General features: G+C 47.7%; 2 protein-coding genes across 2 annotated transcripts; one reads left to right on the forward strand and one right to left on the reverse strand.

Moving 5' to 3' along the window:
- Positions 1 to 5,319: 5,319 nt before the first annotated feature.
- Positions 5,320 to 7,078, forward strand: INS49_011450 (uncharacterized protein; the record flags this gene model as incomplete). Its single annotated transcript, XM_043172167.1, has 2 exons — positions 5,320 to 6,585; positions 6,656 to 7,078. 2 exons carry the CDS (start codon positions 5,320 to 5,322, stop codon positions 7,076 to 7,078), a joined length of 1,689 nt encoding a protein of 562 aa, XP_043023912.1.
- A 1,582-nt stretch (positions 7,079 to 8,660) lies between these two features.
- INS49_011451 (uncharacterized protein) lies at positions 8,661 to 10,049 on the reverse strand (the record flags this gene model as incomplete). The annotated part of the gene is made up of 3 exons (XM_043172168.1): positions 8,661 to 8,824; positions 8,871 to 9,039; positions 9,156 to 10,049. The coding sequence occupies 3 exons, from the start codon at positions 10,047 to 10,049 to the stop codon at positions 8,661 to 8,663; spliced, it is 1,227 nt and encodes a 408-aa protein (XP_043023913.1).
- Between the last annotated feature and the right edge of the window lie 4,587 nt (positions 10,050 to 14,636).

Consider the following 14,636-nt stretch of genomic DNA (forward strand, 5'->3'; position numbering starts at 1 on the left):
ACAGCTGGGCGACCTGGGAAGTGTGGGGGTTCCTGGGGTTGCCCACCCACCAGTTCGTTCGACATCCATCAGCGCTGCTCAACCACTCGATGCCTTCAACACACACACGAGGGCAGTCGCCACGATCCCGGCAACACAAGCCCCAAGAGCACGGATGGACGTGTTGGCATCAAGGTACGAGTGCTCTGTGTTTCAATTGGCCCTCCCGCACAGGAACACGGATCTTTATCGCACGTTTCCTTGCCGCGAGAATCTCGTCTCGTGGACTTCGCACAAGTGTGAGAACGCTGGAGAAAATTACTGCTAGCCCTCCTTGTGCTGCGCATCCTGGCAAAGGTCGGCTCAGAATCACCTCGAGCGCCGCTCGAAGCTGGGAGGATTTGCCAGGCTGGCCAGTCTGAGGACAGTACCACGGCCTGTCCGACCGTCTGCCTGCATTCCACCAGACACCCGAGACAACCTGGTAGGAATGCCGAGCCCAGGTAAAAGGACATTTCCTCGTGTAATATAACGGAAGCCCCCACGTTCCAGAGCACAACACCCCGGCTGGGGTTTGCTCTCGGTTCACTCTCGACCTGGGGCTCTGCCAACTTCCCCAGAATTTCAAGCACGACGACTGGTTCCCGACTTTGTGCCCCAGACACTACCAGACACAGGTTTCTTCCCTTCTCACGCGGCTTTGCCCATAACCTCCACCGTTCTTCTTCTCTGCCCAGCTGTGTTGTGCTCTGTTGTGCTCTTTTCTCCCCTTCTCTTTCGTGTTCGTCTGGCGCCTGCCTCCTCCTTTCCATGCTTGCCATCCCACGATGCTCCTCCCATCGTCGTCATCTCACAGACAACCGTGAGAAGACAGCTCGTCCATTCTCACCCTTGAATCACACTTCATGCGTCTGCCTGTTCCTTTCCGCCAGACGCTAAACACTTGGCTCTGGAGGCACACAACCGTCGTGTGGTATCGTACAATGATGCCCTGCACCGGAATGATACCTCCCTGTCAGCCAGACCAGCCGCTCACTTGAGTGGCATCCTTTGGCGCGATATTGTCAGGGAGCAATTTTCCGTCATCGACCAGAACCAAGGTGACACCATACAGTCAGCAGACTAGACGCACGGTAGTGTTGTCAAATATGATGGCCATGACGGTCTTGGCAGTCGTTCCTCTTCAAGTGCCTTTGACTGGAAAAGGAGCAGGCGAGGCGCTGCGGCCTGTACAATCTCAGCGTGGAGCAAGCTGACCTCGGGAAGGCTGAGGGATCGCGTCGGATCATGGCCTCAACTGTGAGGCCCCCTCAAGCATCAACATGATTCCTTCATGCGTACGATAAGAGAAAGTTCTGGTCAAAACGCAACAGCAAACCACCGTCTTGCGCAGTATAGGCGCACGCGGGCAACCTGGTGCATGCAAGAGATCTGAGCTGCAGACTCACATTGAGAATCAGAAACGGGCTTCAGTACTGATTTCCTCTCAACACGACCCCCTGGAGTGTAAGGTCTTGGGTCGTTCCCTGTCTTTCTTTCCGTTGAGAAAATATCAAACTGACCGCGGACAGAGCTGGTACTCCGAAGACCCCGCCTCCTCCATGGATAGAGTCCAAATCTATGGCGAGGTCGCCATTGAGAGACACTCTTTCCGCTAATGCACACATCCAGTGATGCACTGAACCAGACCCCAGCGAAGCCAATCGGCAAGCTGCTCCACTCCAGCGGCAGACTCGATCATCAGGATGGAACGGGGGAGTCGATCGCTCACTGCGGTATGATACGAACCACCGGGCTTTGGAAACCCGCGTCGAGAATCGGTATCATCACCAGCAAAGACTTGCATGTCCCATTTCGAGGTGAGAGTTGGCTCTAGGCATGCCAAGCAATGGGACAGCCTCAGGATTTAGGCGGCGATATCCTTTGACCACGCATCGACCGACCGCCGACGACACCCATACCAAAGAGGTGGGAATCATGGGAAAATCAGCTACAAAGACGGCTTACATATGATATGACGCAGCCGCTGATGGTGGACACTTTATGCATGCTACTACCATCGGTACTGCTTGGAACGGCTTGCGACAAGAACAGCACAGCCGACCACATCTCACCAGCAAGCTTGATCACTCCGCGGGCAGCCCACCTTGCCACTGATAGTCCTGTCAAGGTCGCATCTGGTCCTAGCGAAAATTGGGTCAAAGACACCGGTGGAGCTCATTGTGCAACGCGGCCATATTCCGTGGATTTTGACAGCGCAAGCCGCAGCGACAGATCAGGGTGAAGACCCTTGCGGCTTCAGGACTATCAACACCATAGCCTTTGCAGTCGGGCTGGGCAAACAGTATTCGCCATGTTGTCCTCGTATGCTCTGCAGATTCGTGGAATGATGATTACCTCCAGAAGTCGAGCAATCTTGGCCAGAGAGGAGGGGGCTCAGCTGACGTTGCGTGCAGGATGGGCATTGTCTTCACCGCGCTGGGGCTGAGTTGTTCGAATCTCGCAATCGAGGACGACAGGGTTTCACTCAAGACCCGCATCAACCAAGCAGTGCAACGAGAACCTTCGTGGAGGGCAGGGAAAATTCAGAGGTAAGGTTCAGCATCCAGCTATGGTGTTATACGCTGTTCCACAATGTCAGACGTGCAGACTTTTCCAGCACGACGCTGCATCAGGTCTCCACGTGTGTTCAAACGCTGTCGACCTCAACGCATTTTGACTCATTCGGAATATCTATAAAGAGGGTGCGAGCCCTCACATCGCTCGGAGAAGGAATACGATGACTGCAAAGCAGGTCACCCCCTGCCGTAGCGACACGGACAACTGCTGGCAGCAATGATGAGGGCTCGACCACGATGCAGCCTACACCTGATCGACCGATGTTGAAGCGACTCGTGGGCCGTACCATGCAGCCCCTACAAGAAGAAATGACGTTTCGGACACTCCTACTCGACTACGACGATTGAGGCAGCATGCGTCATAGAAAGTCTTGATGCCCGGGGCATTTGCCTGGCGATGTGTGTTGGAACCGAGCAAGCTGCTACAATCGAATCTCAGCTGGCCAGTTCCGGTCTCCTGCTGCCTGGGTCATTCCATCTCGCGGCCTCTCCGTTCCTCCTCCGGGTCAGCTCGTCCGGCTCCAGTCCAACCACGCGAGGTCGCTATCACTCCCCGCAAGCACAGGTACCTACTTGCAAAGGCGATGTCGGGCAATTTCCGCCCAAGGCGTCTAGCAAGCGTAGGGCGTACCTCGGGACAATTGCCTTGGTTTGCTGTCGCTGCTCAGTTCTGGGAACAAGATCAGAGGGGCAGGAATCATGGCAGCGTTCTGCTGCTTCGTCAATCTTCACGATCATGGAAGTTGGCCATGACTCTGATTGGAATGGGACACGATGCTCTGCAAGTGCAGAAGCATTGATGGGCCGCTGTCGGTCAGACAGGCAGTCCACCGTGGAAAGGGGTTAGGGATCGGCGAATCTTTCGCAGCGACGCTCGGCGGGATGCAACGTCGGCGGAATATCTATGCACTGTCTCCCAACAGTTTTCTCTCTATCTCGCGCAGTCAACCTCGCTGTATCAACATTGCGGGATTTCAGATATAATGCTTAACTTCAATGCCAGGGTGGCATTCGGGTGAAGAAAACGTGGCCAAGGAGTATCAATCTCCTACGTCAGCCAGGTTTCGTTGTTTCTTGGAAACGGGCGGCATTTTGTCCGTCTTCATGACGATGTAATATTCATGGAGCCGGCCGCGTTTTCCCGGTCTCATTCGACCTGGACCACTATCGTATTGACAGCCCAAGACAGGGAGGTGCCTGCTGGCGTGGCGCTGCCGTCGACCTCGCTCTTCCGAGCCTCAGGCGAAGGACGTGCCATCTCGGAGGCTCTGCGGCTCAAAATTTGATCCTCATGGGTCCCTAGCGAGATCCGACTTTCCCGACCAAACGGCCCGTTTGACGGGTCCTAACAGTGGGTACCTGCACACGGCATCTGGTCCTCTCTGATGTGATATTCAGGCCGCTGGCTGGCGGGAGCCGCCTCGGCATTCGTGACTTGGCGGCTTGGCCCCACGCAACGACACATCTCTGCGCCCCAGTTTAATCAGCCGGTCTCGTTGTGTCTTCCAAGGACGGCGATCGTCCGAGTCCAGATCGGACGACTCGCAGTCGACTCGCAGTAGCCACTCCTGTCTCTCGTCCCATGCCGGCGCAAATTCGTAAGGAACCTCAGCAAGCTCTTCGACCTGCCTCGAGTCAGTCGGTGGCGCGCGAAAAGTTGGACAGCCCTCACGCCCTCACAGACTGCACCACGTCTCCAGAGCTGCACGCTCGCTGGTTACGTCACAGTCTCGCCCGCGCGGTGCCATCCTGCAATGAACGGCTCGTGCTTTAGAGCTGGTGATTTTTCGGCCGTTCCTCGTAGTGCCGCACCCCGGACCCTGGCGATGGAACCGTGGGGTGTCGTCGAGGTGAGGCTGATCTAATCAAGCCACCGTCTGGAGAACCACGCCTCCGCTGCACGATGGCCGCTCGGCCAAGTCTCCGAGCTACTGGGACTAGACTCGACCAGCCACGATCGCCTCGCCCGGCCTCAACAACGGCCTCCTATTCCCGTGATGGCACGTCGTGTGTTGCATTCTCAGGCAGGATGGCATCCTCCTCTACGGGGAGGTTGGCGAGCAATCATGCGACTGTCGCCGGCCCATCGCCAGAGGTTGCGGTTTATTTTCTCTCTTTCGGGCGTACTCTCGGCGCGGACGTTTTGCGGATGATGAGAGATCTCCAGGTGCAGCTCCGCAAAAAGATTCGTGCATCCCCACAAGGTTCATCGCCCAGACCGTGACGATCATTCCAGGCCTTTGGCTCTCGACCATGGCCCCCCGATGGCCCCCGGGTCGCACGCCAAACCACCGCCGCGTCCAGGAGGGTTCCGCTGGACCCGCCCGAGATACCTGTGGTGACAATGCAATGTTTTGTCACCCCACGATACCCAAACCTGGTCGGTCACGCTCCCCAAGCTGGACGCCCCGGCGACTGTTCTCCAGTGTCTCCATGCCACTAGCCCATGGAGAAGACTACGGAGGTCTGGAGTCACCCTCGTGACATGCCCGCAGAAGCCACCATGGAATTCTTCCCCAGCCCATAAAAGCTCTTGATCCCGCTATGGTCTTGGTGCTTGGACATCATTACGATCAGGCTTCACACCTCGTACATCTAAGCATCTTTCCCCAGATCTAAATCTACATCTCTCCCCTCGAGTCCTACTCGACATCGCCCTGCTTTGCGACACCTCCAATCCCAACAACGCGTGTATCGCACGGCCAATATCACATCAACAAATATGTCTGCGGCAGAAACACCGGCCAGCGGTGCCTCAACGCCACCAAATGGCCACGAGAAGGAGACCGCCGCCAACGACTATGCCGGCAACTACCCTCCCGTCAAGGTCCTCAACCTCCGGGTCACCGTCATGGGCCTGCTGGTCTCTCTCGGTGGTTTCATCTTCGGATGGGAAGGTGGTTCCATCTCCGGTTACACGCAAATGGCAAACTTCAGGGACCACTTCGGCGACACCCAAAAGAACGGCGTCCTGAGTCTCGGTAACGTCCGGCAAGGTCTGATGGTCGCCATGCTCTGCGCTGGTTGCCTGGTTGGCGCTCTGGTCTCTGCTCCCGTCGCCGATAAGTTCGGCCGCAAGTACTCCATCACCTTCTGGTGCATCGTCTACATCGTCGGCAACGTCGTCTGCATTACCACCACAGACAAGTGGTACCAGGTCGTCATTGGCCGTCTTATTGACGGCTTCGGCATCGGTGCGCTCTCCGTCCTGACGCCAATGTACCAGTCCGAGACCGCGCCCCGCCAGGCCCGTGGTGCCCTCGTCTCCGCCTACCAGCTGTTCATCACCCTTGGTATCTTCGTCGCCTACTGTGTCAACTACGGTACCGAGGCCATCGAGTCCGAGAGCTCATGGCGCATCACCATGGGCATCGGTTTCATCGCCCCCGCCATCATGGGTGCCGGCATGCTGACCATGCGCGAGTCTCCCCGCTGGCAGTACCGCCGTGGTGGTGAGGCCGAGGCTGCCCAGACCCTGGCTCTTATCTCCTGCGTCGAGCCCGACCACCCGGAGGTCCAGCACGATCTGGCCGAGATTCGCGAGAAGTACGAGGCTGAGGTTGCCGACGGTGAGCCCAAGTGGTTCGAGATCTTCACTGCCCCGGCTATGCTCCGTCGTGTCCTCGTCGGCATGTCCCTGCAGGCCCTGCAGCAGCTCACCGGCGCCAACTTCTTCTTCTACTACGGTACCCAGATCTTCTCGTCCGTCGGTATCTCCAACTCGTACATCACCTCCATGATCCTCGGTGCCGTCAACGTCTTCTCCACCTTCGGTGGTCTGTACGTCGGCCAGAAGTTCGGCCGCCGTATCTCCATGATCGTCGGCGGTGTCTGGATGTTCATGTGGCTCATCATCTTCGCCTCCCTGGGCTCGTTCGCCCTGTACCCCGATGGCAACCCCAACGACCCTAACGCCCGTACCAACTCCTCCGTTGGCTCTGCTATGATTGCCTCCGCTTGCTTCTTCATCGTCGGCTTTGCTGTTACCGTAAGTTTCTACATGCCCCATAAAACACACTCTTTCGTGAGATCGACTCCGCTAACCCGCACTCAAATAGTGGGGACCTCTTGTCTGGGCCATTGTCGGTGAAATGTTCCCGTCCCGCTACCGTGCCGTCGCCATGGCGCTCTGCACCGCCGCCAACTGGCTGTGGAACTTCCTCATCTCCTTCTTCACCCCCTGGATCACCGCCGCCATCAGCTACCGCTACGGTTACGTCTTCGCCGGCTGCTGCTTCCTCGGTGTCCTCATCACCTTCTTCTTCGTCAACGAGTCCCAGGGCCGCTCCCTCGAGGAGGTCGACTCCATGTACGTCCTTGGCGTCATCCCCTGGAAGTCAAAGTCCTGGAAGCCCCTCGACGAGCCCGTCACCACCGACAGGATGCACTTCAAGCCCGGCGCGCGCGACTTCTCCAAGCCCGAGACCCCCGCTGCTGGACACCACGATGGTGAGCCCTCTGGGCCCAGCAATGCTGTCTAAGGGACAGTACTTGAGAGCAAGAATGCGTGTGTGGATTAATGAACGATGCGACCACAAAATCGGTCCTCTGGAGCTGAGGATCACATCATGAATCAACGAGTGGAAAGAAATCATCAAGAGGAGGAGGGATGAGAAGTCCAGAAGGGGACTTGTATGTATATATGTGTATATTTGGGAGACGAGTCACTACTACTGTGTTTTATAATGGTCCTGTACCACCACACACTGCCTACTAGGCAAATCAGATACCCCTTTGAAAACGATATCTGGCTTTGAGTCACAACTGCTGAAGGGAGAAGAAATTCTCGCTGTTTCTGCCTTCGTGCTGATCCCATTTTATCTCGCGTGCTCTGGCCAGAACCCCATCGCCGGCCCCGAATGCGTGGTGGTGATAAGAGGTTCTGATAGCTCCCAAACGTTGTGGTTGGCCAAGAACGTGTGGTCCTCCCTCTGACGTGCTCGAGGTGCCCTCGCGCTGCTGAGCCGCGCGAGCGCGCGCACACGTGGATATTGCTTGGGCGACGCGTGCTTCTTCCTGGCACGGTCCGGGTAGATCCCGGTGAGACTGATCTTTCAGAGTCCGTCTATGGCAGACAAAGTATCTGAAAGAATGGGGACTTGCGTCCGAGGTGTGCGCATGAATCTGATTATCGTACTGTGCGTCGCGTCTTCGTGGTCTCGGAGATGACCCGGGCGGGTCCACTTCAGCCCTACACTAAAAAGCGCCGAAACAGGTTGACAGGTTAGGTGGCTGGACTCTTTTCGGACGGACTGTGTGGGTCGCCAGGCCCCTTTTGGACGGGCGTGGTGTGCCGTCGCATCGCCCCGGTTAAGCACTCGCCCGGTGCTGCTATGGGTGCTCAGGGTGCTGCACGCCTTGAGCTCCCATGGTTGTCACCCAAAGTGAAGATCGTGCGGGATGTGAGTTACCGGACTGGTTGCTGGAGGGATGTGGTCTTGCAACCCAGGCAGGGAAAAGCTTTGTGGTCTGACATCTGCCGTCACGCAGTGGTGTCGAGACTCTTTGGATGAGCTACCTCAGAATTAAAAGGTCACAGGAGCCCTGTTGTGTCCCAGTACCTAGGTATGTAGATGTTATTAATTCTGCAAGCTGTTGGCATTGCCCGCTTCAGTGTCACAGGGCTAGGGTTCTCTCAGTGGCGCTCATCCGGTCACATCAGAAAGCCAGCCAGTCTACAACACCAAGGTGCTCGACTATCTTACTTCTTGGAGCTATGCCCGCGAGTACAGCAGCATTGATGCAAATGTACCACATCGTCCCAGCTGGATCCAAAAATTCTCTTGCCGTGGCAGTTTTCCTGGAATCATGTTTCGCAGATTTGAGAGCATATTACATGCAGGAATGATATCTGGGCAGCTAGAGAGGAGAAAATGCAATTCGATAGACTGTTTCTAACGTTAATGCCAGGCTGTCTCAATAATACAACATCAACATATCGAAACAGCACCCGAGACCTTCCAAATTTCCAACAAGGCCCAAAGATGAGAACGATAATCTGTGCAAGTATAACACAACGCCGAGACTGGATGATGCAAATTCCTAGGGCTAGCTTTTCAACTCCTACATCGCAAACTGTCGCTTCTTGATGTGCACCACCGGCGGCGGCTTCCTCCACACAACCCAGGTCTTGTGCTGCGAGTAAGGCAGCGTCCAGTCCACTCGCGAGACGACGGGTCCAGCCTCATGTCCAACTCCCAGAGCAGCCGGGCCATGATCAGGCGCATCTCTTTGTAAGCCAGGTGCTTGCCCACGCAGTTACGAGGGCCGTACGAAAATGGCTGGATCGCGTCCCGCTTATCGGGTCCCGCTTATCGGCGTACAACGGGGACGACGGGTCTTGAGACGAGCTGGTCAGCCATCTCTCGGGTGCAAAGGACTCGGGCTGCGCAAAGTTGGAGGCCGACAGGCCTGCAGAGGACATGTGGACGCCTACGCGGGTCTTCACAAGGGATCCATCGTCGTCAGCGTTATCTTTCGTGAGATATTAGGAGACTGTTGGGAAGTTGGGGGGGGGGGTCTCGGGATGGTGGTTGCCGCCCAAGGTGGATCACTTACCCCGGGTGGAAGATATACCCCGTCAATGTGGATCGGCTCTCCAGTCTGGGGGACGGACCTCTCGAGCACTGTCGCCACAGGTGGGTAAAGCCTGGCTGTCTCATTGAGCACGGCAAGCATATAAGGCAGGCGTGCGGTGGCATTAGTGAAGTTGATGTCGGCCGCTGATTCGAAAGCATTCCGTACTTCTTCCACTGCTCTCTTGTGCGCGTGGGGAGTTGCCAGGAGGTAAAACGTGCAAGCCGTCAACAATGTGGCGGTGGTGTCGCTGCCGGCCACGAAAAGCGTGTTCGCGCTCGTGATGAGCTCCTCCGTGGAGGTGATGGCCTTCTCGTCTCTTCCCCGCAGCAGGCCTGGCATGAAATCCTTACGAGACACGTCTGATTCGTTTTCCAGCCGCTTGCCTACCGCCTTCCTAGTGAAACTGAGCTGACTTAGGAATCCCTCCGCTACACCTGGCGCCACCACCGGCCTCACGAGCCGTGCCAGCGGGCCGAGCAAGCCATCGAGGACGAACAATTTCTTGCCTCTCTCTATAAATAAGAGCACAGAGGTCACCACGTGGTGCAAGTTGTTGTTTTCGAGACCGCCCAGAGACTCGCCAAAGGCCAAGTCGGCAATGATATCAAAGGACGCGATGTGGAACCACCTCCCCATCTCCGCCGGCACACGGGACTCTGCCACGTCCGACAACTTCTGCACCGGCAAGTCGACGTAGCTGTGGACCAGTGGCTCCTGTTCCGCTAGTGATCTTGGGGAGAAGGCGTGGTTTCCATCATCCGCGCTGAGGATGTTGGATTGAGGTTCGAGTAGCTGGTTGGTAAAGAATTTGGGAAACTGCCCGTGTGCGGGACCGTAGATGGGTTTCCAGGCCTGGCTTGTGGTGAAAGACATGGCGTTCGGCGCATAGCGCACTACGCTGCCATACCTTTGGTGGAAGCGGCGAATATCTTGGTCGAAAGTGCCGAGGAGGGTCTTTAGCTTGGGTATAATTGGGATTATGGTCCAGGACTTGGGACCCGGAATATGATGTAAAGGGCCGAAGTAAGCCTTGTATATGCCCTTGTGTCAACGCTGACAATTGTCTTGGTTACTAGTTCGGCTCCAATCGTCTACACTGCGGAAGGCGGGCAAGTTGCGAAGCGACTTTGGAGAGAAACGATGGAAGAGCTATCCTTTGCTGGGGTTCAAGATATCGTGGACGCCTTCGGCATTTCCTGATGCAGTTACTACACCTTGAAATCTCGCTGGGAGACCGGTTGACACTTGTGCCGAACATGCCCAGGTTGGGTTCAGAGAGCATCTGGACCAAACGCCCGAAGATCCGGAGATGACGATGGGTCGGAGATCTTGGGAACGGGGCTGCAGTGCGTGTTGTTGGCCCAGTCTTGGTCCTGCTTAGGTGATCCCAAGGACACATGAGAATACCAGGAGCCGTTCACAGCAGTAAGATGATCGAATTTCCGTAATTTAGAATTATCCTTTTGGGCTGTGAAGGAATAATTAGCCAGATCCAGCGCCAAGGGCCAAGGATCGAGGGAGCGCTGCAGCCTACCTGCAGGAACCGGGGCCACGGAGCGGCCGAGTGGTTGGTCGACATACGTTTGTTTGTTAAGAAAGCCGACAGAATGCTTTCAGAGTATTTTTTGTCTGTTGTTCTAGAAAATCATTCGAACTGATAAGACGAGAATGGTAGGCGTGTTGGCTGCACCTACATAGGTAAGAACGGCCGCTCAGGACCCGACGAGGACCGCAAATGTGACGGCCGCGGTAGATACAAGCATGCTCGTCAACATAGCAGGAAAGTTAATGGGAGTCACCGCTCTAATGTATCGTACGCCGCTTTCATCCCAGGGATAAAAATCCATTGACCCACACCACCAAAGCTCAGGGGCAATAAATGTCAGCTCGGCGCTAGTGATGGGAAGGAGGTGCTAGTGTCAGCTTGAGAGATATCTGTTGATACACACATTTGAGACTGGATATTAGCTCCGTCCTACATTTGTTATCCATGACCATTGTAGATACAGTCAGACTCTCCCTGGGAGTCTGACGCACACCCCGCTCTTTCTCATGGCAATCTCGGTCTATTGGCCATTGGATCATGACACTATACCGAAAGTTTGTACGTATAAAAGCCGGCAGCAAAATATGGATAGTCTCGTCGCGAAACATACTTCCTATCTCCAGCTTCTACATCTCTGCGGTCCCTATCTATGCCCAAGCAGTGACCATAACTTCACTACCCACAATTACCACTCTCAACAAACTGCACCTTCGCGCTATCCGACACAATGCAGCTGTCGAGTCTGGTTTGTACCGCAGTCCTGGCTCTGTCCTCGTTACGGGTGGCTGGCGAAACCTACTGCGGTGCTCTAGAACAGTCTAACCCCAACTCGCCATCGATCACCAGTGTCTCGGGCACAGTCACAGTACCATCGGACCTTTCCCAATTCGAGGGTTCTGGATTCCGGGCGTATGTTGGCGTTACAGGCCAGTCATGCATCAATGACTACGTCCAAGTCAATTTAGACATTAATGTGAGTCAAAATCATCTGCCTCGTCCAAAACGGGCCAGAGATTCGAGCCCGTTCCCAGACTTGGAATAGGCTGGGGCACGAGGCTGTGCTTGTTGGTAGGTCTCTCGTATGTATGATAATCGTATAGGAAGCAATCGTGTATTAGTGTTATTCTATTTAAGTTTTAAGAGGCTATATACCTTAAAGGGGATAATTAAAGTAGCCTTTTAAGTATAAGGGTTATACTTACTAATACTTATAATTTTTTTCTTTTTTTAATAAATATATATAATTTTTATTATAATTAGTTTAAAATTATAATTTATTATATATTATATATATATAATTTTTATTAAAAGAAAGCATTATTAAAAAGGCTTAAAATTATAACTTATAAGTTTTAAAGCAAGTTTTAATAATTCTTATTATTATATTATTTTTTAAACTTATAATCTTTATTATTATATTATCTCTTAAATATTATATTTATTATTCTTAATATTTAACTTTTAAGATTATTTCTTTATAAAGATTATTAACTTTTATATAAGGATTTTAATTTTAAATTTCTTCTTTATAGGAAAAGTTAATATTTATAAAGTTAATATTAAACTCTTTAGCTTATATTTATTTTATTATATATCTTTATAATATAAATATTATTATTTTTATCCTTACTTTTATTATTAAAATATATTTAATATTGCTTTAAATTAATTTTTTTTAATTACTTTTTATTTTCTTAAAATTAAGCATTATAAATAACTTAATTATTTATTAAGTTCTTTTCTTACTTTTTATTATTCTTTTTAATCTTTTTAATAATTATTTTTTGCTTAAATTACTTAAGTAATAATATATATTTTTTAATAAATTCCTTTATATATAAGCCTTATATATATTTATTAATAATTTAATATAAAAAGTTTTAAATTTAAGTTAATATAATAATTTAATTCTTTAATAGCTAAATCTTTTTAATTTAATATATATAAAAGATACTTAAGATTAAAATTCCTATTAAGTTATTTATTATAAAGATTATAATAATTTAATATTTAAAATAATAATTACCTTAATAATTTTTATTATTAAAATATTATATAATTTTATATTAAAAGTTTTAATGCTTTTAATATAAATATATAGCTTTTTAATTATATTATTAAAAAATATTTATTTATTTTAATATTAAAAGTTATTAATAATTTAAATAATAATTATTATAATAACGTTATTTAAGAAAAGTATTTTAACTTAAGTTATAATTATAACCTTTAGCTTATTAATTTTAATAATTTTATAAAAGTTAATCTTAATAAATAACTTATTCTTTTTAATGCTTAATATAAAAGTAAAGTTAAAGGTAATTTTTATAATTTTTATTAAGGTTTTATTAACTTAATTTTAATTATCTTTATTATTAATAATAATTAAATTACTATTAATATTAAGTAAATAAGAATTATTATTATTAATATTCTTATTAATATTTATTAAATAAGTAAGTAAATAAAAGTTATTATTATTAATATCCTTATTAATATTTATTAAATAAGTATTATTAATAATAATTTTATTATAAGAATTAATAAGATTAATAAGCTTATCTTTATTTTTATTAATTAAAGTAATTTTAACTCTTTTTATAGCCTTAATAATAATTTTAATCTTTATCTTATTACTTATTAAGAATATAATTGCAATATTTATTTTATTAATTAAAATTATAATTATAATATTTATTTTATTAATTAAAGTTATAATTATAATATATATTTTATTAATTAAGGTTATAATTATAATATTTATAGGGAAATCTTAATTTTATTTAAGGATTGTAATAAGGCTACTTTTAATATTAATTATATTAATAATAGCTATAATAATAATTATATTAAATATATTTTTAATGTAAGTAGTAAATATAATATTTATTAAATAATTTTGCTTATTATTATTATTCTTATAAGGTATATTAATAAAAGTATTAAATAACTTTTATAAGTTATTTATAGTTATGGACGTGCCATAGGGGGATAGCAGCACTAGGCATGATAGGCACTATGGGCAATAAGCACTATAGGCAATTAGCATTAAAGCACTGGCAGGCAAGGGTTATGTGCGGCAGTATGTAACTACCCCTAGATAATTTATAGCTAAAGGGAGGTTTTGCAGCCTATGGCCGCAACCCTCCTTCCTTTTATATAGCCGATTTAAATATAACCAGTTTATTATTAATTAATATATATTAACTTAATTAATATTAATTAATAATTACTTATAAGTAGTTATAAATAGTAAGGTAAGCAAGTAATAAATTTATATTATTATTAATTAAGCGGTAATTATTAATAATAGGAATTATTATAATTAAGTTGCAATATTTATACTAAATAATTAATATTAATATTATAAAGATAAGCAATCATTAATAATAAAACCCTATTTAATTAAATATTAATAGCTATATTATAATTAAAATTAATAAAAAGAAATTAATAATGCCTTAATCTTTTTATTATAAAGATTTAACCTATTAATTAATAAGTCCTTAGTAATGCCTTGGATTTATTAACTATATAATGCATTTTATTATATAATTAATGCTAAAAATGCCTATAATTACTTTACTTTAATATAAATAACAACCTATATTTACTTAAGTTAATAAATATTCTTTAATAAATACTCTTTTATTATATAATTAATACTCTCTTTTTACGCTTTAAAACAACCTTATTATATCCCTTTAATTACCCTTTTTCTTTTCCCTTATATATAAATTACTTAAATATTTTAATAATTTAATAAAATAACTAAATTTAATAGTAATGCTAAGGAAATACCTTTAAATGTTAATAATGCTTTTATATAAGAACTTTAGTTATTCTTTAACTTTAATAAAAGGTTTTAAAGTTAATAAATTAATCTTAATTATTAAAATAAACTAATAATAAAG

Source organism: Diaporthe citri (assembly GCF_014595645.1).
Source record: "Diaporthe citri strain NFHF-8-4 chromosome Unknown scaffold_5, whole genome shotgun sequence".
Lineage (NCBI taxonomy): Eukaryota > Fungi > Ascomycota > Sordariomycetes > Diaporthales > Diaporthaceae > Diaporthe > Diaporthe citri.